The sequence below is a fragment of the Mobula birostris genome, chromosome 3 (genome assembly GCF_030028105.1).
Source record: "Mobula birostris isolate sMobBir1 chromosome 3, sMobBir1.hap1, whole genome shotgun sequence".
Taxonomy (NCBI): Eukaryota; Metazoa; Chordata; class Chondrichthyes; order Myliobatiformes; family Myliobatidae; genus Mobula; species Mobula birostris.
This window is the reverse complement of record NC_092372.1, coordinates 119,170,289-119,197,475: the sequence shown is the minus strand read 5'-3', so window position 1 is coordinate 119,197,475 and position 27,187 is coordinate 119,170,289. Positions and strand designations below refer to the sequence as shown.

Genomic DNA, 27,187 nt, shown 5'->3' with positions numbered 1-27,187 from the left:
TTCACAATCCCTTATCCGAAATCCTTCAGGCCAGTTGCATTTCAGAATTCAGAATTTTTCAGATTTCAGACCCCTCCTCCCGATACAAAAAGACACATATGCTCAAGTTCCTTATTTAACCTGTCTCAGTACGGTGGACTTTAAGACCCGGCGGCACACCAAACCTACGCCCATCCTCCCGTATACTTTAAATCATTTCTAGGTTACTTATAATACCTAATACAATGTAAATGCTATGTAAATAGTTGTTATACTGTATTCTTTAGGGAATAATGACAAGAAAAAATTTTATTTCCAACATAAACATTCAATAAAACATAAAAATATACAGCTTCAAATGAACCGAATCAAACACATGGTAAATGATTTTATTGGAATAAATTTAGAACGTCACTGTCACTATAAAACTTCAGTAACTTGTCTTTCTGTTTATTTAAATCATATACAGTGGTAGTTCCAACACCATTTTCTTCAGTAAGACGCCGCACAGACACACCACGATCAAGCTTCTGCAATAACTCCACTTTCCGCGTTATTGATAATGATAGATCTTCCTTCTCTTTTTCTCACTGTTACCCACAGGGGTATCTGCAGCTCTTTGACATTTTCACAATGAAATTAAACACAAAGTCAACAGTGAACACAAAATATCAGCGAACAGCAATGCACGTGTAACCAGTATGAGCGCTGAGCCACAACTGACGTCTGGCGGCCTCTGCTAGCACTGCCACATCACACCTAAGCAACGTCAGCTGTTGGCGAAAAAACTTCGGTTTTCGGAATTTCGGATAAAGGAACGTGCACCTGTACATAGTCTTTTCTAAAATTTGTCACAAACATGAGAAAATTTGCAGATGCTGGAAATCCAAAGCAACACACAAAATACTGGAGAAGCACAGTAAATCAGGCAGTACCTATGGAAAAGAATAAATAATCGATGTTTCGGGCCAAGACCTTTCGTCAGGACTGGAAAGAAAGGGAAATCACCTATTGCCTTCCACCTTGTACTACTTCTTCCTCTCCACCCACCTTCTTAATCTGACTTCTTTTTCTTTCCAGTATATATAAAGAGTTCTATTAAATGTAGGACAGAATCAAATGCTATTTGGTAGTCAATATAACATGAAAGATTCTGCTTTTCCGTCGAGCTTGATTTAAAATTACAGAATCTATTATCTGAATGGCATCCTTTCTATTCTTCTGTATTTTGTGCTTATCTACATAAGTGGCGATTTAGTGGTGAGATGCACAATGTTACAATTTTACATATAGCTTGTAAACAAGTAATAGGATGTTATTTTGATGGGTAGTTTGTGATTTCTCCTTTAGGTAGGAGATATGTTTCACCTTCCGTCAGAAATTCAGTACTTTTTCACAATTTTTAAGAAAATTGTTGACATACGTTAATAGGTATGGATGAAGGCAAGTAAATATTTTATACCAATAATTATGGACATTATCACTGCCTGTACTTTTCCAGTTGTGGGTTTTGTTTAATAACCACTTTTAGCAAACCCATTGTAACTTCAGGTGTTCGCTTGTCTTCAATTATGAGTGCATTCCTTTTCCTCCGAGCTTGCTTCTTGATTACGTGTTGCCCTCTCTGACCACATATTAGACCAAAAGTTCATTATTTCTGTGTTTGTTGGGAAGTCTGTGCCAGCGTTAGTGACATTTTGGTGCATCGAATTTAGTTTTAAGGTCCTGTATAAACCTTTTTCATTGTTCCTGAACTAATAATTCTGTTTTTGGCATCTGGCATATTTCATGCATTTATTTCGACTGGCTTTGTATGCACCAAGCTTTTGTTTTAGTGTAACTATAAATTCTACAATTCTTTTGTTAGGTTGATCATATCTTGTAGGGAGCTTATATTTCTTCAGCTTTTCTCCCAACTTTTTAGCTCGAGTTATCCATTTTATACACTGCTCAATGTTCAATTTTGTTTTTTAATCTCTTCTGCCATTTCAGTGTTCTCATTTATTACTTAGTTTTGGGTTCTATTAATGAATGCCTGTATTTTGGAGCCATTGCACTGTATTGCTGTTTATGCTAAATATCATTATTATTATTTTGTTTTTTTTCAGCTTAAGCTGGTAAAACCTAAGATACAGGCATAGCCAAGCGAGCTCATTTCTCAACTGGTAGGAACTTCCTGACCATTCTAGTGGTGTTTGGATTTGCGGTTTTCTGAAGATTTATATACATATTACTGTATAATTGATGAAGTTTTCCCTGTATTCTGTCACGTGAGTCTCAAATTCCATTACTTGGTAGTATACACTGATTATGAATGTGTCTATTTCTAATGACCATTTCATATGGATCTTTCTTCTTTAACTGCTTAAGTGGTCTCAGTTGCACATGGACTGCTTCCCTGAGAAACACTAGCAGCAATCGCAGCCTGTGATGTTGACCGGCTACTTTGAACGTAGGCAGTATCTTTTTCAGGATTCCCAGTGCCTGCACACCTAATCAACAGTGCACCCTAGCGGTTTGCTTATTGTCATGCCCAGAGCTAGCCTCAGGCATGCCCTGGCGATCCCCAGGCAGTGGCCATATCACTCTACTTAGTAGACATCTCTCCATTTCCAGAGCGAAAGGGTATTGCTTTTTATGCCTACAACCAGATTGTAGTTTCAGCTGCTCCTAACATGGAGAACCAACGCTGACCATTCCACCGCCCAATCTGGGTACTGACATGTCTGGATTTATTTATTATTATTTCTCTTTTTCCCCCCATATCTGCTACTTCTTTGCCCATTCTCCCAATCCAAGTCCTCCTGCTTCCTCCACACTACCTGCCCCTCCACCAATCTTCATATCATCCACAAACTAGCCACAAAGCCAAAATTTTCATCAGCCAAATCATTGACATACAACAAAAAGAAGTGGTATTTTACATTTACCCTGTGGAACACCACTAGTCATTGGCACTCAATCCGAAAATGATCCCTTTAGCTAGATAGATGGACAGATAGTTTATCGATCCCAAAGAAAATTAGTGTCACAGTAGCATTACAAGTGCACAGATATAAACATTAGAAGAATAAAATAAGTTATCACGAACAGTCTAACAGAAGGGGGTCTTCACTTTCCCCCCAGCTATAGGTTGACTCACAATAGAGCCCAATGGCCGAGGACAAGAATGACCTCATATAGCACTTTTTGGAGCAGCGCAATTGTCTTAATCTATTACTAAAAGTGCTCCTTTGTTCAGCCAAGGTGGTATGCAAAGGGTGAAAAACATTGTCCAGAATTGCTAGGATTTTCCACAGAGCCCTTTGTTCTACCACAGCCTCCAGTGTGTCCAGTTTGACTCCATAACAGAGCCAGCCTTTCTAATCAGTTTATTGAGCCTGTTGGCATCATCCATTTTGATGCCATTGACCCAACCTGCCACTGCATGGAAGATTGTAGTGGCAACAAGGCCTGAATACTCCAAAGGACCTTAGTCTCTTCAGGAAGTAGAACCAACTCTACTTCCCACTCTTTATTCCTAATCTTTACCTCTTGTCAATCAGCCAATGCTCAAACTATGCCTAGTATCTCTCCTGTAATACCCTGGGCTCTTGTTAAGCAGCCTCATGTGCGCAACCTTCTGAAAATTCAAATACACAACATCCACTGATTCTCCTTTGTATATCCAGCCTGTTATTTCCTCAAAGAATTCCAACAGATTTCTCAAGCAATATTTTCCCTAAGGAAGCCATGCTGACCAAGGCCTATTTTATCATGTACCTCTAAGTACCCTCAAACTTCATCCTTAATAATCGACTCCACCATCTTCCCAACTACTGAAGTCAAGCTAACTGGCCTATAATTTCCTTTCTTCTGCCTCCATCTCTTCTTGAAGAGTAGAGTGACATCTGAAATTTTCCAGTCCTCCAGAACCATGCTAGAATCTAGTGATTCTTAAAGATCATTAATAATGCCTCCGCAATCTCTTCAGCTACCTCTTTTAGAAGCCCTGGGTGTAGCCCATCAGGTTCAGGTGACTTATCTTCCTTCAGAGTTTCAGTTTCCTAAGCACCATCTCTCTAGTAAGAGCAACTGTACTCACTTCTGCCCGACACTGTCGAACTTCCAGCCTACTAGTTGTGTCTTGCACAGTGAAGACTGGTTCAAAATACTTAGTCACTTCATCCGCTAATTCCTTGTATCCAATTACATACTCTCCAGTGTCAGTTTCCAGCAGTCCAATATCTACTCTCACCTCTCTTTTATATATCTGAAAAAGAAGTTTGGTATCATTTTTGATATTATTGACAAGCTTACCTTCAATTTGCATATCTACCCCCTTTATGGCAAGAGGAGGTGAAGGCAAGGAAACTTACCATAGGTGGCATAGTACAAAATGCTCCAGAGTATAGGGAAAACAAGGGGACCTTGTGAGTAATCTCCCAACATCCTTAAGAAGGAGAAAGGCAACTCACAAAGGCACACTTTTCTTCATTAGGAAGTTATTTAAAACAAGAGCAGAGAGCTTATCTAGAACTGCTTACATCAGTTAGGCCACAACTTAAATAATGCATACAGTTCTGGTTACTATATCACAGGAAAGAGGTGATGACACTGAACAAGATGCCAAAATTTGCTGTGATATTGCCAGAGCTAGAAAAATTCAGCTATAAATAAATTTTGGATAAGCTCTAATTATTATCTTTGAAACAGAGGCAAATGAAAGGAGACTCAATAGAGGCAAATAACAAACCTTATTAATTATCTAATTGGTTAATTGGACATCAGCTGCCAATAAAACAAAGGTAAATGAAAGAATGGACTTGAGGGGAATAGGCAATACCTGTAATTTTTCCTTTTTAAATTACTCAGGTTATTTGCTTAGCTGGCAGGCAACATAGCAATTAAATAATGACATCAAATTACATTTAATTAAATAATACAGCAATCCAGGATCAGGTGAGTTGGTGGACCCCTAGTAACCACATTTATCTGGGAGACCCAAGTTGGTGAGCTGGAACCTGAGCTTACCTAATGTAATGCATCAGGGAGGGTGAATGTTACCTGGATGTTATGTTTCAGGAGTGAGTCATACCCATTTGATTAACTATTTCAAATCTGATCTGTGCTAATTGACACGAGGGTGTGCCTACAACTGAAGCAGGTAGGGGCTGCCAAGAGGAACCTCAGCCCCTGAGTTTGTCCAACAAGTCTGAGATTCCAGCTTCCTGTGTAACGACAGTGGGGACTGCAGTAAGGATGAGAATATTAATTGTAGTTCAGGGAACTAGTTGAAACTAGGGTTAGTGTGCAACTTACAATGAGAGATAGAAAAGGCATGTAAATAGGGAAATGTTATGATGGTTATTGGGATTTCAATATGCAGGTAGATTTGGAAAATCAGGTTAGAACTGGATCCCAAGAGAAGGAATTTTGAGATAACTTTTTAGAGCAATCTGTGGTTGAGCCCACTAGGGAAAATGCAATTCTGGATTGGGTGTTGTATTATGAACCTGATTTGAGGAGTTTAAGGTATAGGAAGCTTTAGGAGGCACCGACTCCCATATTCACCCTGCAGTTTGAGAGGGAGAAGATAATGTCAGATGTATCAGTATTACAGAGGCATGATAAAGTTGATTGTAAGGGGGCAGTAGCAGGAATGATGCCAAAGCAGCAAAAGCTGGAGTTTCTGGGAGCAATTTGAAAAATGCTGGATCGATATGGGCAACCCTAGGTAATCTTCTAAGGTAAGGACATGTTTGGCACAGTTTTGTGGGCTGAAGGGCCTGTACTGTGCTGTAGGTTTTCTATGTTGCTATGATTCATCCCAAACAAGCAGTATTCTAAAGGCAACCGTTTATTAACAAGAGAAGTCAAAGACAGCACAAAAGCAAAACAGAGGACATATAATATCACAAAAATTAGTGGGAAGCTAGACTGGGAAACTTAAGGACCAACAGAAGGCAACTTATGATGTAAGGAGAGAAAATATGAAATATGAAAGAAAACTAGCCAGTAGTATAAAAGAAGATACCAAAAGTATTTTTTCCCCAGATAGAGTAAAAGATGTGAGTGGATATCATGCTGCTGGAAAATGCTGCTATAGAGGCATTAATGTGGGTCAAAGAAATGCTGAACGAAAAGTGTCCTGTAGTGGGCAAGCCTAGAATGAGAGCACAGCCTCAGAATACAAAGACATCCCTTTAGAACAGAAGAGGAAGAATTTCTTTAGCTAGAGGGTTGTGGATCTGTGGAATTCATTACCTTGGATGTTATTTGGTACATTTAAAGTAAAGGTTGATAAGTTCTTTATTAGTAAGGATGTCAAAGGTTATGGGAAGAAGGCATGAGAATAGGGTTAAAGGGGATAATAAATCAGCCATGATAGAATGGTGGAGCAGACTTAATGGGCCAAAGTCTAATTTTCCCCCTATGTCTTCTGGTAAAGTCAAGAGAATAGACAACTTTCTGCTAAAGGGATTGAGAATCCCAAAGGCTGTGTTGCCTGGGTCTCAGTCACCTCAACTGAACTGCAGAGGAATTTTGAGTGGGAAGGGAAAGATCCATTTGTGGTCCATATGGACATAATGTCATAAGAACAGGTTCTACTGAGGAAATTTGAGCAGCTAAGGTCTAAATTGAACAGGTGATCCATAAAGATGATCATCTCTGGAGTGGTGCTTGAGCCATGTAAGTTTAGAAAAGGACAAGAATTTAACTTCAGGCAACATTGACACAAATTTGAGAAGAGGTGTGTTGAATACAGGACTTGAGGTGTTATATATTAATCTATGTAGTATACAAAACAGGTAGATGAGCTGACGGTACAATTATAAATAAGCAGGTATGATGCTGTGTGGTCAGAATCGTTGCTAGGAGCTAAAGATCCAAGGATACACATCCTATCAAAAAGACAAGCAGGTGGATAAATGGAGTGAGGTGGCTCTGATTTTAAAAAATGAAACCAAATCCTTAACAAGAAGTGACATAGGATCAAAAGATGTAGAATCGTTGGGATAGAGTTTTGAAGTTGAAAGGGTATATAAAAAAAAATCTGATGGGGATTATAAACAGGCCTCAAAACAGTAGCCTGGATGTGATCTATGTAAGTAGAGATTAACATAAGTAAGAAAAACAATGTTACAGTGGTCATGAGTCCCTTCAAATGCAGATACACTCAGAAAAATCAGACTGGTACTCAATCCAAAGAGAAGAAGTTTGTTAGAATGCCTCTGAAGGTTTTTTAGAGCAGCTTGGGGTACAGCTTACTAGAGTAAAGGCAATTTTGGATTTAGTTTTGTACAATGAACCAGATTTAATTAGAGAGGTTAAGGTGAAGGAACCCTTAGGAAGTGGTAATCATAATGGAAAAGAATTCATCTTGCAGTTTGAGAGGGGAAAGATAAAATCAGATATATTGGTTTGCAGTTGAGTGAAGGTTACAAGAGGCATGGGAAAGGAGTTGGCCACAGTTGACTGACTGAGGATCCTAGCAGTAGAGCAACAATGGCAGTAGTTTCTGGGAGTAATCTGGAAGACTAAAGATCATTTCACTCTGTAGAAGGATCATTCTGAAGGAAGGATGGCGCAACTGTGGCTGACAACTGAAGTCAAAAACAGCAAAAGCAAAGAGGGATACACCCTATCCTCGTTATATGCGGGGGATACATTCCTCCCAGTCAACGCATAATGTGAAATCACATAATGTGAATAATTATTTAAATGGAGAAAATAGGGATGCATTCCAGAGGGCTTCCTAAATATGATTTATCTGTAATTTATTCACATTTTCATACCAATACGACACAAAAGCAGTACCACAAGGCATTTGTATTATATTTCATCAATTTAAGGTAATATTCAATGTAATAAATCACAGAAAGTTAACATCCCAGGGTGTACAGTACTCACTAACAGTGGCAGGTGTGTCCGCTCCGGGAGATGAGTGGTTGTTGTGGTGTCGGGCAGATTCTGGACTAGTTCCTGAGGATTGGAGAGTGGCTAATGTAACTCCACTTTTTAAAAAAGGAGTAAGAGAGAAACCGGGGAATTATAGACCGGTTAGCCTGACATCGGTGGTGGGGAAAATGCTAGAGTCAGTTATCAAAGATGTGATAACAGCACATTTAGAAAGCAGTGAAATCATCGGACAAAGTCAGCATGGATTTGTGAAAGGAAAATCATGTCTGACGAATATCATAGAATTTTTTGAGGATGTAACTAGTAGAGTGGATAGGGAAGAACCAGCGGATGTGGTATATTTGGATTTTCAATAGGCTTTTCACAAGGTCCCACACAGGAGATTAGTGTGCAAACTTAAAGCACACGGTATTGGGGGTAAGATATTGATGTGGATAGAGAATTGGCTGGCAGACAGGAAGCAGAGTGGGAATAAACGGGACCTTTTCAGAATGGCAGGCAGTGACTAGTGGGGTACCGCAAGGCTCAGTGCTGGGACCCCAGTTTTTTACAATATATATTAATGACTTAGATGAGGGAATTAAATGCAGCATCTCCAAGTTTGCGGATGACACGAAGCTGGGCGGCAGTGTTAGCTGTGAGGAGGATGCTAAGAGGATGCAGGGTGACTTGGAAGGTTAGGTGAGTGGGCAAATTCATGGCAGATGCAATTTAATGTGGATAAATGTGAGGTTATCCATTTTGATGGCAAAAACAGGAAAACAGATTATCTGAATGGTGGCCGATTAGGAAAAGGGGAGGTGCAACAAGACCTGGGTGTCATTATACACCAATCATTGAAAGCAGGCATGCAGGTACAGCAGGCCATGAAAAAAGCGAGTGGTATGCTGGCATTCATAGCAAGAGGATTCGAGTACAGGAGGAGGGAGGTACTACTGCAGTTGTACAAGGACTTGGTGAGACCACACCTGGAGTATTGTGTGCAGTTTTGGTCCCCTAATCTGAGGAGTACAAAGAAGGTTCACCAGATTGATTCCTGGGATGGCAGGACTTTCATATGATGAAAGACTGAATCGACTAGGCTTATACTCATTGGAATTTAGAAGATTGAGGGGGGATCTTATTGAAACATATAAAATCCTAAAGGGATTGGACAGGCTAGATGCAGGAAGATTGTTCCTGATGTTGGGGAAGTCCAGAACGAGGGGTCACAGTTTGAGGATAAAGGGGAAGCATTTTAGGACCAAAATTAGGAAAAACTTCTTCACACAGAGAGTGGTGAATCTGTGGAATTCTCTGCCACAGGGAACAGTTGAGGCCAGTTCATTGGCTATATTTAAGAGGGAGTTAGATATGGCCCTTGTGGCTAAAGGGATCAGGGGGTATGGGGGGGGGAAGGCTGGTACAGGGTTCTGAGTTAGATGATCAGCCATGATCATACTGAATGGTGGTGCAGGCCCAAAGGGCCGAATGGCCTACTCCTGCACCTATTTTCTATGTTCACATGGATAAGGTGGATGGTTGTGGTCGTCAGATTCATATCAAGCACAGCAAGGGGTGAAGGAAGATTCACAGAACTCTTAGAACTGCCGGTAGCAGGAGCTGACATCCATTTGAAGAAAGTGGTGAGGGTTGTTTGCTAGGCAGCATTTTGTCTTTCAGCATAAATTTGCTTGTAGGGAAAAAGGGTTGACGGCAGGGAACGAATGAAATGCTGACTCCGTTCTAAACTTGGGTCCATGTCCATCGCCATTTGTGCTAAGTGTTCCGATTTCCACCATTCCCTCACTGTTGGTAAACTCTCGGGATTTTCAAAATCGTTTGTTGCTTCCAGCATCTGAGAGATAGTTCACCATAAAAAAATACGTACACCTTGAATGTGGATCACACCTTGGTCGAGTGGTTGAATCAGTGATGTTGTGTTAGGCGGCAGGAAACACACTGTTATGTTAGGATGAATGTTGTCCAAATGTTTAGGATGGGCTGGCGCATTGCAAGCAACTAAAGAACTTTGAAGGCAAGATTCTGCTCCCGGCAGTAGCATCCAAGAGCTGTGTTACCTTCAGCTGGTGCCGCACTGTTTATAGTTTCCAACTTTTTTCCAAGTGTTAAAGTGGTTCTCTGCTGCTCGGCTGATGGCCCAGGACATGACATTGGACGCTTAGGAGGCATAGTTAAATATTTCCAGCACAAAATCACTGCACCGTAGGTAAAACCAACAAAAGTTTAACAGCGCAAGATCGCGCATCCACACCTTGCCAAAACCAATGTGAGACTGGCGGGAGTGATATGGTGAAGCGCACGCACCTGACTTGTATTGGTGGGAAAGCACTGCTCCTCGTATAACTGAGTTTTGGACGCATATAAGGAGATGTTGGTAGAAATAGGTTCCTCGTATAACTGTGAATCCGCATTGTCTGAAGATGCATATAACAAGGATAGGGTGTATAAAATTGGGGGAAAAAGGGCAGGAAGCTCAAGTATCAAAGCTTTTAAAAAACCAATAGAAACTCAGAAAGCAAGGGGAGAAAAGAAAAGATGAACAATGAAGGCAAGCTAGCTAATAATATGTTACAAATAGCTTTTACAGAGTAAAAGAGACAAAAGTGAACAATGCACCACTGGAAATTGATGCTGTAGTAGTAATGGGGAACAAAGAAATAGAAATAAATTGGATAAGTATTTTGCACAATTTTTCACTGTCGAAGACATGCCAGAAAATTGAAAGAGTTGGGGTGGAAGTGAATGTAGTTATGACAAAGGAGAAGCTGCTTGAGAGGTTGAAAGGTCTGAAGACAGGTCACTTGGACTGAATGGACTCACCCTAGGGTTCTGAAAGAGGTTATGGAGTTATTAATAGTGATCTTTCAAGAAGTGATAGTCAGTAATGATTCCAAAGTACTGGAAAATCACAAATGATACCCCACTCTAAGGGAGAGAAGCAAGAGACAGAAAATTACAGGCTGGCTTTAGTGGTTGTTGATATTTTAGTCAATTTTTAAGTATGAGGTTTCAAAGTACTTGGAAACACATGATGAAATAGGCTGAAGTCAGCATAGTTTCCTTAAGGGACAGACCGCTTGACAAATCTATTGGAATTCTTTGAAGTACCACCAAGTGGGACAGATGAAAGAGAGTGGATGTTCAGAAGGCCGTTAACAAGTTGCTACAGATGAGGTTGCTCATGATAAGATGATTGGCTGGTAAAAGGCAAAGCGTGGGAATAAAGGGGGACTTCGCAAACACGAGGAAATCTTCAGATGCTGGAAATTCAAGCAACACACATCAAAGTTGCTGGTGAACACAGCAGGCCAGGCAGCATCTCTAGGAAGACGTTTTAATGTCGACTGTACCTCTTCCTAGAGATGCTGCCTGGCCTGCTGCGTTCACCAGCAACTTTGATAAGTGTTGCATAAAGGGGGACTTCTCTAGTTGGCTACCAGTGGTACTCCCAAGGGTTGGTATGGGGTTCGCTACTTTTCATGTAATACAGTTGCAAGAAAAAGTTTGTGATCCCTTTGCAATTACCTGGTTTTCTGCATTAATTACTCAAAATGTGGTCTGATCTTCATCTAAGTCACAATAATAGGCACACAAAATCTGCCTTAACTAATAACTTACAAACAATTGTAATTCTCATCAATTCTCAGAACACCATTTAAACAATCAGTCTAGGTTCAAAAAAGTATGCGAACCTCTGGGGTAATGCCTTCCATAAAAGTTCCAATCAATGAAATGAGATTGGAGGTGTGGGTTGTAGAAGCGCCCTGCCCTATAAAAGACACACACAGTCAGATTACTAGCAGATTCTGCTCTTCTCAAGAAAGATCGATCTGTTAATGTGCACCATGCCTCAACCAAAACAACTTTCAGAGGACTTTAGAGGAAGAACTTTAGAGTCCCATGAAACTGGAAAAGGCTATAAAAGCATTTTTAAAAACCTGAGTGTTCATCAGTCCACAATAAGAAAAATTATCTGCGAAATTGAGGAAATTCAGTACTGCTGCTACTCTCCCTAGGAGTGGGCATCTTGCAAAGACCACACCAAGAGCACAACGTGCAATTCTGAAGGAGGTGAAAAAAAACCCAAAGGTAACAGCAAAAAGATTTGCAGAAATCTCTAGAACTTGCTGAAGTATCTGTTCATGTGTCCACTATAAGAAAACACTGAACAAGAATGGTTTTCATGGAAGGATACCATGGAGAAAACGACTATTCTCAAAAAAAAACATTGCTGCACATCTCAAGTTTCCAAAAGTCCACCTAGATGCTCCACAGGGCTTCTGGGACAGATGGGACAAAAGCTGAACTTCTTGGCAGAAACGTACACTGCTATGTTTGGAGGAAAAAGAGCACTACAAATCAATACCAAAACCTCATCTCAATTGTGAAGCATGGTGGAAGGAGCATCATGATTTGAGGCTGCCTTGCTGCCTCAGAGACTGGATAGTTTGCAATCATTGAGGGAATAATGCGGCACGTCACCTGAAGCTTAATAGAAGTCGGATGATGCATCAAGACAATGATCCGAAACACAAGAGTAAGTCAACAAGCAAATAGTTTAAAAAGAAAATTCATGCTTTGGAATGGCCAAGTCTGAGTTCAGACTTTAACCCAATTGAGATGCCGTGGCATGACCTGAAGAGGGCTGTTCACACAAGAGATCCCAGAAATATTGATGAACTCAAACAGTTTTGCATGGAGGAATGGTCTAAAATTCCCCCTCGCCATTGTGCAAGACTGATCAGCAGCTACAGGAAATGTTTGCTGGAGGTTATTGCTGTTAAAGGAGGTTCTACCAGTTATTAAGTACAAGGGTTCACACACTTTTTCCAGCCTGGACTGTGAATGATCAAACAAAGCGTTCAATAAAGACATGAAAAGAACAATTGTTTGTGTGTTATTAGTTTAGACAGATTGTGTTTGTCTATTATTGTGATTAAGATGAAGATCAGACCACATTTTGAGTAATTAATGCAGAAAATCAGGTTCACAAACTTTTTCTTGCAACTGTATGTTAATGATCCCGAAGACTGTTTTGATGGTTTTGTGACCAAGTATGCAGATGATAAAAAATAGGTGGAGGGCCAGGTAGTGTTGTGGAAGCAGAGTCTGCAGAGTACACTTACATAAATTGTGAGAATAGGCAAATAAATGGCAGATGGAATACTGCTAAGGAAATCTATAAAGGCATAGACTATTGTCAAAATATGGAGAGAATTCAGAAAATGAAGGTGTAAACAGATTTGGAAGTCCTAGTGTAGGATTCCTTAAAGGTTAACTCAGTTTGTCAGTAGTAAGAAAGACAAATGCAAGGTTAGCTTTCATTTTGAGGACTAGAAAATAAAAGCATGGATGTAATGCTGAGGCTTTATACGACCTATATACTCTTGAGTATTGTGAGCAGTTTTGGATTCCATACCCAAGGATAGGCTCTCATTAGAAAGGGTCCAGATGAGGTTTGAAAATGATCCTAGGGACGAAAGGGTTAATGTATGAGGAGCACTTTTGTTGGCTCTGGGTCTGTAATCACTGTTTAGAAGGATGGGGGGGGGGGGGGGGGGAGAGAAGATCCACAGAAACATACCAGATATTGAAAGATCTAGATTGTGGATGTGAAGAGAATTTTTCTAGTAGTAATGGCGTCTAGGACCAGAAAGCACAGCCTCAGAATGAAAGGATTAGAACAAATGGGAACTACTTTAGCCTGAGGGTGGTGAATTTGGAATTCATTGCCACACACGACTGTGGCAGCTTAGACATTGCGTATACTTGGGTTCCTGATTAGTAACTTTATCAAATCTTACCTGGAGAAAGCAAAAGAATGGGGTTGATAGAGAATAATAAATCTGGCATTGAATGGTGGAGCTAACTCAATGGGGGCAAATGGCTTAATCCTGTTCGTATTTTTTTCCAATTAGAATGAGAACAAGTCAAATGGTTTTAGATAAATAACTTTTCTAAAGGAATACGTGAAATAAAAGCAGAAATAGGTCACTTGTTCCCTTGACATTGCTCTGCCCTTTCAACAAGATCACAGCTGCTCCGATTGCAACCTCAACTCTACTCTGAGATTTCACCACCTTGCTTATCCACCTAACATTGCCTTAAAAGTATTCAGACTCTGCTTCCACAAACACATGAAGAACATAGTTCTAAATATTCACAATGCTCAAAATAACTTAAATGGTTGCCCATTTAAGACAATTATTTATAGAGGAAACATCCCACCTACATGCAATGTATCAGACTCCTCAAGATCATATACCTGACTGGAGGCTCTGTTGCTTACTCAGAAAATCTGAAACACCAAGATTTTACTTATTCTCTTAGAAAATATGGCTTTACCTGAAAAACTTGGCATTCATGACAAAAGTGATAACACAACTTGATTGCTCACTGTGGCATTTCAGAAAGCTGTTAAAAATTATCCACATTGCAGTGAGACTATATAGAACCAGAAAAGGCAAGAACTCTTTTTTTCTTAAGACTAACTGTGATCTAACCGGGTTTTAAACTGACTTAAAACATGCATTGATACTTTTTTTTAACTGATATCAACTTAAGTTTATACTGTTCTCAAATTGCATTTAAATTCCATCATGGTAAATTTCAAAATGTTTTCTATAAATCAACAGTCCAAACTTACAAAATTGCCATGCTAATTATAACACTACACACCTAAATCTGTAACTTTACAAAATATGTTACATTACCACATCCAGTATATATTAGAACTGTTAGTTTACCAATGGTTTATAGCACTACCAGTTCCCAAATACACATCCAGCAGAGACAGAAACAATGTTTTGTATTCACCAAGAACAAGGTTTAGGAAAATAAATTTGATCCTAGAATCAGATGTATGGTGCTTTGCAAGTTCACTGAACAGTACATCTGACAGATCTTAACTGAGCCTGATAGAGAAAAGAAATGAAGTCAGCTGTATGAAACTTTCAGCTGTCTAGAATTTAGTCGATTCATCTAATGGTGCATTGACCAGTTGATGTGTGGCAGGCTAACAACTACTGATGTCATGAGCCATTTGCTTGGAAATTTAGCAGAACTCAGACAGAAGGCACCATGAATGAGCACATGAAATACAGGGATGGGGCAATCATTAGTGTCAGGGTGAAAGTCAGCTACAGGTGATAGGACCACAGTGTCACTGGGGTTATGGGTCAGGAGTTACATTTTCTACTGTTTGGGATGAGAGGTAATTAAGAAAAAAAAAATCTATGGCAGGCCAGTACCTATCAAGTAAGCATTGTCTAACATAGCAGGTTGCAGGCTCAGTGTGAGGAGTACAGATCTATCACATTATCTAGGGTGGGAGGTGAGCAACTGATCAGATACGTAATTAACTTAGAGGATCTATCCTACTCTGCTTCCTAGCACCAGTTTGAGACCTGTACAGGAAAATTGTCTTAAAACTATACAGATCCAGAGTAAACACCATTATATAAATCTGGTTGTCATGTAAAAGTCCATGACATGTACACTTTTTTCATCATGACCAATTTTCTCTCATCATTGTGAATGCTCTCATTACATGTACATTTGACACAGAAGATAGCTTATCTGCACAAGCATGATTTACAATGGAAAATGCCATCAAATCTTGAAGTGCATGATTCTGAATAGAACTATACAACTGTGCTGCACTCCCAAAACCAAATTGCTTTGTATCACTGCACAACAGGCTTTCTGTATAAATGTTTACTAAAAAGCCTACAACAAAATTAATAAGAGGCTGCTAGCTACTTTTAAGCATTCTCAGCTACAGCTTATAAGAAAATGGAAGGAGCAAAGACCTTGCTCCCACAACTTCTCAAACCAAAAGGTTTAACTATGAACATTCACTCTAAACAGATCCCACTCCTCATTATTGTCCCACTACTCAAAAAAAGTCTTGGGTGTACAACTTAAAACACAGAATCACTACCTTCATGTAAACAAAGAACAGATCAATATTTATGCACTCTTCTTGGATAAGACAACATACCACAATTATCAAATTACTTGCTCTACGGCACTTAACAGCAAGATAACTACAAATTTTGATTTTGAAAAGTAAATTGTATAATTTTGATGGAAAGCATAGAAAATTTAGTATCAGTGAGAAGGACTCCACCTGCCAGATGTGATAGGTCAACTTCTTTCATTTCCAATTTTATCCAGTCTCCGCTTTCCCATACACTCAGCCACTTTAGTTAGTCAACCTGCAAAATCTCCTAGTTTACCAAAAAATGTGGCTCCAATACAGCTCTTGTACACCTGGCACCATACTAACTTCACATGATCCAACTTGCTTTGTGCTTGCCATCATGCCATCCTGTTTAGGAACAGTTTACTATTTATCTCAATTGCTTCAATCTGATGATTAAGCAAATAGCCTACTTAAAACAGCCTAAAGTAACAATTCAGAGAGGCCAGTTCAAATTCCAACACATCAGGGGTGAAATGAGATTCATGACACTCAATATGATTAAATTTTAATGAAACTAGGATCTTCTATTGTAACTATTAACTTGCAAACCAGAGTTTATTAAAACCATTCAATTCTTTTGGCAACTTTCCAGCAACATTCATTAATAAATTTCTACCAAATTCACTTGGAATAAAAATATTACTGAACGCAGGTTACAACCTTACCTTTGGTTCTTCATCAATGTTATGAAACTGCTGAGTTTGCTCTATTTTCAGAATTTTGTTCAAATGATGCAAATTTCATTTACAATTTTGTTTTTTTTAAATTGTCCATCACCAAATTTAATTGTCTAGGGCCACAAAGAGTTAAAGATGACAGGTTTCCTTACTTCAACTGGGATTTAAATAATTTAGTAGATTCATGGTTGTTAATACCAAAAGTAACTTTTTATCCACATTTAAGTGAACGAAATAAATAGTAAAAAAAAATTGAGAGCCCTGGAAGACCTTGAAGGGCATGCCTACATAAAGGTTGCAAGAAAAGTTAATAAAATGGTTACAAACATATTTGGAATTCTTGCTTTTATTAGCCAAGACAGACAAGAGAAAGCAACATGTGCTAAAATCTGCACAAACATTTGTCAGATCACCACTTGAATGCTGTATACAATACTGGGATCACAAACATACGAAAGAAGCCACCAAAATGGGGAGGATATAAAGGGGATGTACAAGGATGTTACCAGAACTAGAAAGTTCCAGCTACAAGGAACGATTACAAAAACTTGTTTCCTTTTAAAAAGAGGAGGTTAAGCAGAAACTTAACTTTAGAATTATAAAATCACATGGGGCCTAAGGAGAGCCCTAGAAAAGGCCCATTTTCTTTGGCAGAGGGTTAAAAACCAGGAGATTCAAACACATGCCTGAACTAACGTTCCTGGCCTCTGGATGTATAATCTGGTAACTACTGTAACCTCCAGCTCCTTCTTGTCACCTCTTAAAAATTAGCTCAAGCTTCTCATAGAAACTGACAGACTGGAAAACTACTTGGACCAAGCTACTCCCCATCTTCATCAGTTTTCTCCAGTTAAAAATGTTTTGACAATAATAATTTCCACACTGCTGGTTCTGAAATATTCTCCTCTTCCTTTAGTCAGGATTTCTCCCTCACCTGTGATGACAGGGTCATAGCTTATGTCTGTAATTTTCCACCTTCTCTCTCCCAAGAATCTACCCCATAGGTGTATTTTCTGCACTTGCTACCACACAGCACATTATTTCCACACTAGTTACATTACCTTTTCCCCTTCCCAGAAAGACTGTACCTTCCAGAAAATCCTTATTCACTCTTATTAACAACTTTGTCATTTCTCCATGTCTCATAACTGTAACTACTGCAATAGTTATTAATTTATCCCACTGAATTATCTACTCCATATTATTGTAATATTTGCAACATGACAATATCTCCATCTTGAGACCACAGATTGTCCAACTCTTTCAGAACAAAAGTGCTTACTTGTGGGTTGTTCTTTGATTTCTTCTGCAAATGCTACAATAATTACATTAAATTCAGCACAAGTCCACACTGATTTATTAAAATGATAATGATTGATTGTAATCCCAGCTCTATCTGTACTTGACTCCCACCAAAGCCAACAGTTTTCACTAGGTTGCACTGCCTTCAAAAAGAAATTTTCCCGACATCTAAATAAGCATAATGTTCAACTCGGATTCTATCCGTGATAAGAAGCAATTATATAAAGAGGCTCCCAAATTGAATTAAACACCAAAGCTAGTTTATTTCTCAAAAATGTTCTAAAACATAGCTTTGGGCTCAAATAAGTTAACAGGCATCCAACGAGCTTTTGAACTTTTACCTAATTTACAAAGAAATTAACTAGTGTACACCAATACTAATAATCAGGTCTGTGTAGTTCTGTAGTAGAGTTTAGTTATCTAAAATCAAGTTACTCATAAGCTAGACAATGATTAAAAGTCATCTTTTATGATAAGCCAGTTTTCAACTATATTAACCAAATTGCAAAGTTACCAGATACAGTGGATTCCGATTAATTGAGACACATTAGGACCAGTACATTTTGGCCCAATTAAGTGGCTGTTGAAATTAACCAAAGTTTCATGGAAATAGTTAAAAAAAAGTATAAAGAAAAGACAAACTACTATATAACTGAGTAACAAATTGGGTATTTAAATGAAATACAGAACAAATTAGAATACTATCAATAGTATTACAGCATTATAAAACTGTATTAGATCCCAATAGTTGTTAACAGGGGAATTCATCCAGTGTACGCTGGTATGTTCTTTTGATTAACTGTAAATGAACAAAATCAGCACAGACATTTAGAATAGATAATGGACTGCCTTCATACAAAGCTATTTACTACTGTATCCTCCATATCTTTATTTTCATTGTAACATTCAAGATGCCTTCCCAACTTGAAGTTGTGAAATAGTTGTATTTTCATACCCAGCCATTTCTGGCATCTCCAAACCTGGATGCTTGAAACCTCAGAGAGCAAAACAGTTCTGGATCGTCTTATTGCTTAATTCTTGCCAACTATCAGTGACAAAAATCACTGCTTTTTTAACACAAGCAAATTATGCTATTTAAAAACTGTTTGCTCTAAGCACAGTGTAGTATCTGTCAGTCACAAAAGTGCATGCGTCTGATGCTAGTGAGATATTCGGCAACAGCCTTCTGCAGCAATTAAACGGCATAGTGTCCCAAATAAACGAAGGGAATCCCAACTATTTTCTTGATTAGTTTGCTTTTTTTTAAAAGAGTTGTTCTTAATAAGCGGCTGCCCCAATTAACCAGAATCCACTGTACATCAAACATATAGCAAAAGCTAATGAGTAAGAAAAGGAGAAAAATCAAAATGACTAAGCTTGTGGTGCAGGAAAGCAGTTAATTTCTCAGAGATGGTTGGGACGTCTGCAAGCCCAGCAAACTTCATTTCAGAGGGCTGAGACCAACATTCTTCTGCACAGATCTTAAAATGTCTTTACTAAGGGTTTGGCAAAGGAAAAATGGACTTCAAAGCATTTCAAAAAGCAGCTGAGCAAAACAGAATGTCAAGGATAGGGAATTAAATCAGGATGAAAAGCAGAGAATGAGATTGGAAAGCAGAGGAGAAAAAGACCTGGAAAAATGAAAGTGTTTGGCAATGCTTATTCATTTGTACTTTAATGCAGTGAGTCTAGTGATTTAAGGAACTGAATTTAGCGCATGGATAGGCTTGTAGGAGTACAGAAACAAGGCAAAAGTTGGGAATGAATGATTGCTCAACATTCCTAGTTAATGTTTTGAGCAAGACTGAAAATAAGAGGAGGAACAACAATTACAGGTCTGATGAGGAATGACAGACTAGCAAGATCAACAAATTTATAAAAAAAAGGGCAGTCACATTCATGGAAGTGTACAATAAGCTATCTAATGCTCAGGATTTAAGAGAAAACATGCAAGACTTTGAAGATGCAGCTATGTGTTGGAGAAAAACATTTTCAAAAATGGATTTAAACAAATAACACGAAAGGGTTGGTCAATAGTGAAAATGCAATACAAGTTTCATCATTTGACAAACTAGAAGCAACAAGACCACATCTAACAGCATAGTTAAGAGACATGAGTTGTTTCGTATGGCAGGTGTTTTACTCTTCACACTTCTAATTGTTTTTTTGTCAAGCCACTCCTCAAGCTCATGGCTACATCAACGGACTGCAGCAAAGCCAACTTGGGTCTTGGTGACAGGGCACGTTTGGACTAGGTGGAAGACGTCCTCGGTTGGGGCACCACAGGAGCAAACTGGGGTTTGTTGGTGCTCCACTGGTGTAGTGCTTGTGCTGTTTTGGCTTATCAACTTCTGAGTCTACACGTGGCCATCCAATTTTTTTTCTGCTAGTTGTAGTAAAGCCCAGGAGTGAGGTGGGGTTGTCGATCAGATCTCTGCCCGGGGGGGGGGGGGGGGGGGGGGAGAAGCATGTTGGCGTGCCAATATTGGAGCCATTCAGTGTGTTCATCATAGGGATCTAGGTTTTTCACGTTGTAGAAAGGTTTTCGGGATTTGAGTTGGGAAGATGTGGGAGCATTTTCAATGAGTTTACGAACTAGAATGTTGCTGGGCATATTTTGGATACGCTTGTAGAATTTTGCTGAAGCTGCTCTTCTAAGGATCTCCACTGGTGCTATTCCGCTCACTCTTGGAAGCCATTGGACAAATGTGGATTTTAGGACTGCTGAGATTATTCTCATAGCAGTATGGAGCTGTGTTTTGATGATGCTTGTGTGAGCACTTCTGGTTCCTGCTATCTTCTTGATCATGGCCATTCTGAAATTTAGATTCTCGGCAACATTTTGAATTTGGATCCTGTATGAGAGAGATCAATCTAGTGTGACTCCCAAGTACTTTGGGTGTGGATCGTCGGATAGCTGTTTGTCATTTAGTTTGATATTAAGTTTAAGTTTGGTTAGTCCGTTGTCCAGATGAAATAGGGAAGTTACCGCTTGTTGACATTCAGATTTAGATACCACTTTGAGAAATAGTTGGATAGGGATTTGATATCTTGGGTATCAACACGGTGATGTCATGTGGAGGCTTACATGCTTCTAGAACTACATCAGGCAATGCCAACTCGGGGCCACCCATGTTGGAACGGCTGTGGATGAGATGCCAGACAAAGATTGATCCAACCTCGACTCCCAAACAAACAGACTCGCATCCACCCTCCCAGGGCACACTTTATCATAAATCAAGACAACTTTTCAATAAATATGAATAAGGGTATTCATATGGAGACAGAAGTATCAAAACATGATCAGAAGACAGTGAACTTAGATGAGAGCACCAAAATCATAAACAACGTGAATCCTTTTTGATTAACCAATTCAGGGAATTAACCTGAAGACCTTTCGTGCATAACTATGCCAAGAGATTTTTAGAAGTCTACCTATCTAAAAAATGCCACAGGTACACAAAATTCCAGGTGAATCATGGCTTTATTCCTTGAAACAATCTGAAAATACCCTGCTCAGTGGCTTCACTAGTAAATTTACCACCTGGGAAGATAATTAGCCTTACAGACTATACTCAACCCCTGTTTTACATTCATCTGCAGACACCAAACAGAACAATTGTAACCAGACAACAGTGAATCATTTAACTCTGTTATAGCAGAGAGAACAAAAATCAAGTGCCCAAATATGATTACTATACAACCATCCAGAATGCATGGCAGTGCTCAGACAAGGACAGACCCAATTCCATTCCACTCAGCCTCAAACTGTAAATGCCTGCAAGAAAATGAATCTCATGGTAATATATGGTGACATACAGGTACTTTGATAATAAATTTACTTTGAACATGAGGAATGACAAGTTAGACAAGTAGCCCAATGACTACCAATGCCCACAATCAGATGATGCAAAGCCAAGATGTACGTTTAGGTGATGAAGGGCAGGGTTTCCCATTTTTTTAAAATTTTCTTGAATATACAGTGGTTGGAAGTATGAGTTTTATAAAGTATATGGGTGTTTGGACTTCATAAATGGAAGCAAAGAACACCAATACAGGGAGGTAGTACTGATCAGATTTTTTGAAAACTCTCATTAAGTCACAATTGGATTATTGCATTTAACTCTCATCATCACACTTTAGGCAGGATGCGAAGGTCTTTAAGTAGGTGCAGAGAGATTTTCAGGGGTGAGGGATTCAGTAATGAAATTGGACTGGAGAAGATGGTTCATTTTCCTTGGAGTACAGTGAGGTCAAAAAGATCACGACTAGTTTAGATACAGCAAACTGAGAGGAGCTGATAATTCAAAAACAAGGGAACACAAGGTAATAGAGTGTGAATGTTGGGAATTGTTTGGAACAGTTATGATCTGGAACTCATTGTCTGGAAAACTAGTGGAAACATAACTTTCAAGAAGATAAGGGACAAGTACCCAACAGAATAACTTGAAGGATGTTGGCTAAAAGTTGGAAGTATTTTTCACTGAACTGTCACAGCCTTTCCTGTTTTAATGACTTCCTTTTGTGCAAGAAGGACATTTAGTGCCTTACCAAACTAAATCATAAATTTAAGTTGATAACATAAAAAAAACTATTCTGTTAGGTTACAAAACAAACGGGATTTCCAGCCCAAGTGGGCCCCACTTTTAACATATTAGCATTCCCTGATACCCCATCCAGTTCTCAAATCCCCCCAACCTGTATGTAAAGGATCATGATTCAATTCTTTGGAACGAGAGAACACATTTTTAAACTATATTGATTAAATTTAAGTTGCATGAGCAAAAGGTTTTCTACAGAATTGAGGAAATTTCTAGAAGGCCTGTTCTAAAAACTGGAATAACTGACTGAACTATCTAGTTCATTATCCATATACACGGTTCACAGTGGTAGCATAGATTCAAGCTATTTCAAATTTCATCACTTATTTTTGACCCTTAGGTTTTCAGACTGAGTAGATCTCCCAAGGAAACCTGGTGAAGTTGACGGAGTAGAAGCGCAACTGTAAAATAAAGTTTGTAATCAGTAGAGAGCAAAAAAAATTCACTAAAATGGGACTCAGAAAAATAAATCAGATTTTTGACCAAAGCAAAAGACCAAACATTTTTGACTCCGTATCATTCCATAAACCCAGCATTTACCAAGCTTTGTACTCCATAAAAAAAGGTAAATAGTTTTTTGATTGTTGGTGGATGGAATCATGCTAGGCTGACCTAACCATGATACGTTACAACAATGTTAATATTGACCCATCAATATAGTTAGTGAACTAAATAGCATTACCTCTACAGATCCAATTTGTATTCCCCTCCCCTATTTCTCAACACTATCATGCTCCGTGACAATAGTATCCCATGACAACATCAGGTTTTGGTTCTGGCTGCTGACACCTATTTTAATGAAACATTAACTGTTTAAAATGGTAGCTAACCAGCTGTGTATTTCTAGCATTTACTGTTTTATTTCTACCTCAGTTATAACTATCATTTCCTCCACCATTACACTATCTGCTTATTCAATATCTATTCCTGGATGGGCCAAAATTCCTTCAGTTATATAATGGAATGACCAGAATGTGGATATTTAATCATGTGTGCAATGCCTCTCAAACACAAAACACCGTTTCTTCACCAACTGTACACCTCTTCCTAGTCATCTGTTTTAGGCTGAAGTAAACTGGGCATTTCAACCTGGCTATTTGACATCAATTTAACCATGCAATCTCATACCCTCTCTCACCCTACATTAGCCTCAAAACATTGCCCATTTCAAACTGCGACTTGACAAGGTTTGCTCCTGAAATCCTAGTCCATATTTTGGCACCCAACTATTCCAAAGCTGTCCAAACTAGCCTGCTACAAGTCATCACAAAACATTCCTGCCAATATCTCTATTTCCATCAAACCCCACTCAACCACCTATTTATGCAAAATTCTGATATATCTCACCTCAAATTTGAAATCATTACCCATGTTAAAATCCTTCCATAGCTATTGCAATTCATTCAAAACTACTGACTCCATAGAGAAATTGCCGGGGATGCTCAACAGGTCAGCTAGTATCAGAGGAAAGAGTTACTCAAAATATCTTGAATCCAAAACATTAATTCTGTTTCTCTTTCCACTGATGCTGTCTGGCCAGCTCAGTATCACCAACATTATAATTATTTTTGTTTTCCAGATTTGCAATTTGATTTTAAGCATTCTGCAAACTATTAGTATATCACTGCAAATCTTTCCCTTCATCTCAAAGAATAATTAATAGGAGCACACAATTCACAAAAAAACACAGTCATAGACTCCCACCCAACATATAGATATCTTGGTTATCAATGCAAGAAAACACACTACAGCACCAATCAGTAATTGCAGTTTGTTCAAATGTACACCAGATTACTATTCCCAATATGGTCAATTTAAATAATTAGTCTTTCCACTTCCCACCCTCCTCCCATACCGAGTACTTTTCTGACAAATATTCAACATGTGGTCAAAAATTCTTATCCAATATCCAAATTGCAAAAAAAAAAAATGCCTCTGGACGCCAAAGACGCCTTCTGTAGTTTTTTAATTATGATTTATATTGATTGAGGCCTCTATAAGGCCTAGCTGGACGAAAAGCCTAACAACCATTTTTTAAAAACAAAATAAACGATCAAATCCCCTTTAAGAGTAAATTGCAGCAGACAGTTGTATTGACTCTCACCGATCCCGCTCGTACTACTGATATTACACAGTCGCTAATTTTCAGTTCATTCACTTGCTCCCACACTTCGGCTAGGAGACAGGCCTTACTTAAAAGGGCTCACACAACCCGTTTCATTGCGCGAAAGCACAGTATTTCAAATGACCGTATAAATTCTCTTCTAAGAGAGAGGAATTGGTTCCCCCCCAAAAAATCTATGTGTATATGTGCACATATATGTATTTCAGTGGTATATTTAAAGAAGCGGCAAACCTTGTATCGCTTCACGTAATATTGGATGTCAGCCTTTAAAACTACTCAAGGCATATTTTGATATTGTTAATAACGATAAATTTTGCGAATCCACAAGCTTATTATGCAGAAATGTTCTTTAAATACGTAGGATGTTTTTTAGTTACATTTATAGTTATGTCCGTGACCTGTGAGGTCCACGTACAGTAAACCATGGATTATGTTTAAAATTAAAATTCACAAAATTCAACATTTTATGTTCATTAATCCAACTACACGTCACCCCTAGTAGTAAACAAACATATGCATAACTTCTAAGAAACAGAGCTGTCTTTCGATGGCCACTGCCATCAAATACAAGCTTCCATAAAAGATATATCTTCATAAATGCCCAAATTACCTTGGCGAATCCCCCAAGTGAAGTGACTTTGCTGTATAAAGCACTCAAATCCAACTCTCTCCCTCCGATGATCGGGATCTTTCTAAAGGTTGTCCTAAAAACATTTAAATAAGTCTTAGTTTCACTTATTTTGCAGCAATTGTTTTAAAAAGCAGCAAACGTCTTAAAAATATAAACTCGTGTTGTCCCAAAAGTTTGGAACAAAATTAACGTAATGAATTAAAATTAAAAATAAATATTGCAAATTCAATATCAAAATTGGTCAGATCTTTAAGTCAAATTCAAAGCCAAATTATAAACAAATACATTTTAATAAATGAAAAGTCTGCTTAAAGTTTGATATCCCTCTTATTCTCGGCGATTCAAAAGCCCCCCGCCACTCCCCCTTCAACCTGACAGATAATTACAACTCCACGCTACGCAGAATTTAAAATTGTAATTCGAATGTTTTTTATTAAAAAGAGCTCAAATGAAAATTAATTTCCTTGCCAAGAATCACTGTTGGCAAAAAGGTGGTAACACAAGGCAACAAAGGCTGCCAATACTCGAGCCTCTACGCTCCTCGACCTCCCTCACCATTTAAAAAAAGTTTAAGGAACATATTTCATTCTTTACAATGAAATAATTCTCATTCCAATCGCCTATGGTGTATGTTCAGACATCGAGTGACAAGGGAAAGCCTTTGAAGGCCGCTGAATAAAAACAACACATTTCGTCCCTCCCCTTGTATTATTTTAGACGGTTAATTCACCCCCTCCATTAAAAGTTGTATTTATTTTCTGGTGAATACATTTGTTTTTACCCTTTACTCCTGTGAAAGTGCCGCAGCTCGTCCAGGAAACTCCTGCCAGTCCTCAAGCCGCCGCTTTTACTCGGAGTTTTGGCCATAATAATCCCTCTCATACACAAGAAAAAAACTCCCCCAAATAAATAATAAAACAACAAAAAAAAGGTCGGAGAGGGAACTCCGGAGGTGACTCAGTCGTTATTCTATATATATATATATATATAGGATTGCTGTATGCTCTTTTACAGTTTCTTCTTTTTCATCTCCGGAGAGTCGGGCGCCGGAGCCCGAGCCCGAGCCATCGCCGGCCACGACGGGAATTAAACAAGAGCCAGAGAGGAGGAAGAGCGCTGGGGGGAGGGAGAGAGACAGCGCAGGGCTTCGGCAACACCAGAGACCGCTGATGGCAGACTCGCCGGTGCGCAGTGAGGCGGCTCGGCCCGCGCCGTCCGATTCACCGGGGAGACTATATTTTCCGCCGCTCTCCCTATAACAACCCTGCCAGCCTGTGAAGGGGGAGGGGGAAAGATTTTAATCTCCTTATCACCGTCTCTCGCCTGCTTTTTTTCTCTCAAAGGGCCGGGGGTTTTGACAGGAGTTCGGTTCGTTTCTCTCCATTCGCTCCGATTATTTTTGGTTAAAATTTATGGATGTCAATTTTTTCGGAAAAAATCGAATCCAATTTTGATTTTTTTTCTCTGTTTTTTTTCCTCTCTCACTATCTTCCCTCACAGACAATGAAGGCCGAGCAATTACCCGCCAGAGGGGGGGTCCTGCAATTCAACCAAACAATCCGCCGCCATGGCGGCCTGCTCAGTCCGAGGCAGGCTGGGAGTTGCAGTCCCGGCGGTCGGGGGAAGAAGGAGATAGGCGCAGAGGTTGCACTGCAAGTCCCGGGGTGCATCGCGGTCGCTTCCCCGGGTTCTCGGAGCGCTGGAGGCGCCGTTGGAGATGAGAACGCAGGCGCTGGAGCGCGCGTGCGGCTGGTCGGGAGCTGTAGTTCGTGGAGCGAGCTGGAAACGCGGGTCGTTAACGGAGGGTGGCGGCGCCCGGCGCTGAGCTGCGCTCGTGCTCCGAATGCCAACCGACGCAGAGGCGGCGGCCCGATGAAGCTTGCCCGCCAGCCGCGCAGCGCGCACGGCCCAGTCGTTCCGTTCAGAACCTCAAAATGGCGATTATGCAGCTTTTGGTGCTGGGGCTGCGCTAAAGAGATT

The 27,187-nt window shown here is 39.4% G+C and overlaps 1 protein-coding gene across 2 annotated transcripts in view; it reads right to left on the bottom strand.

Annotated features, from left to right (window-relative positions):
- The window catches only part of LOC140195241 (AT-rich interactive domain-containing protein 2-like), a 385,533-nt gene extending 358,743 nt beyond the window's left edge, over window positions 1-26,790 (bottom strand). The window contains exons 1-2 of one of the 2 annotated variants that reach the window (XM_072253261.1): window positions 25,989-26,790; window positions 25,187-25,280 (exon numbers count right to left, since the gene is read on the bottom strand). In XM_072253261.1, coding sequence (XP_072109362.1) covers window positions 25,187-25,280; window positions 25,989-26,089 — 195 coding nt within the window. In that variant the 5' untranslated portion in view covers window positions 26,090-26,790. The remainder of the gene's footprint in view (window positions 1-25,186; window positions 25,281-25,988) is intronic. The other variant, XM_072253260.1, reaches the window with a different exon arrangement.
- Window positions 26,791-27,187: the final 397 nt, after the last annotated feature.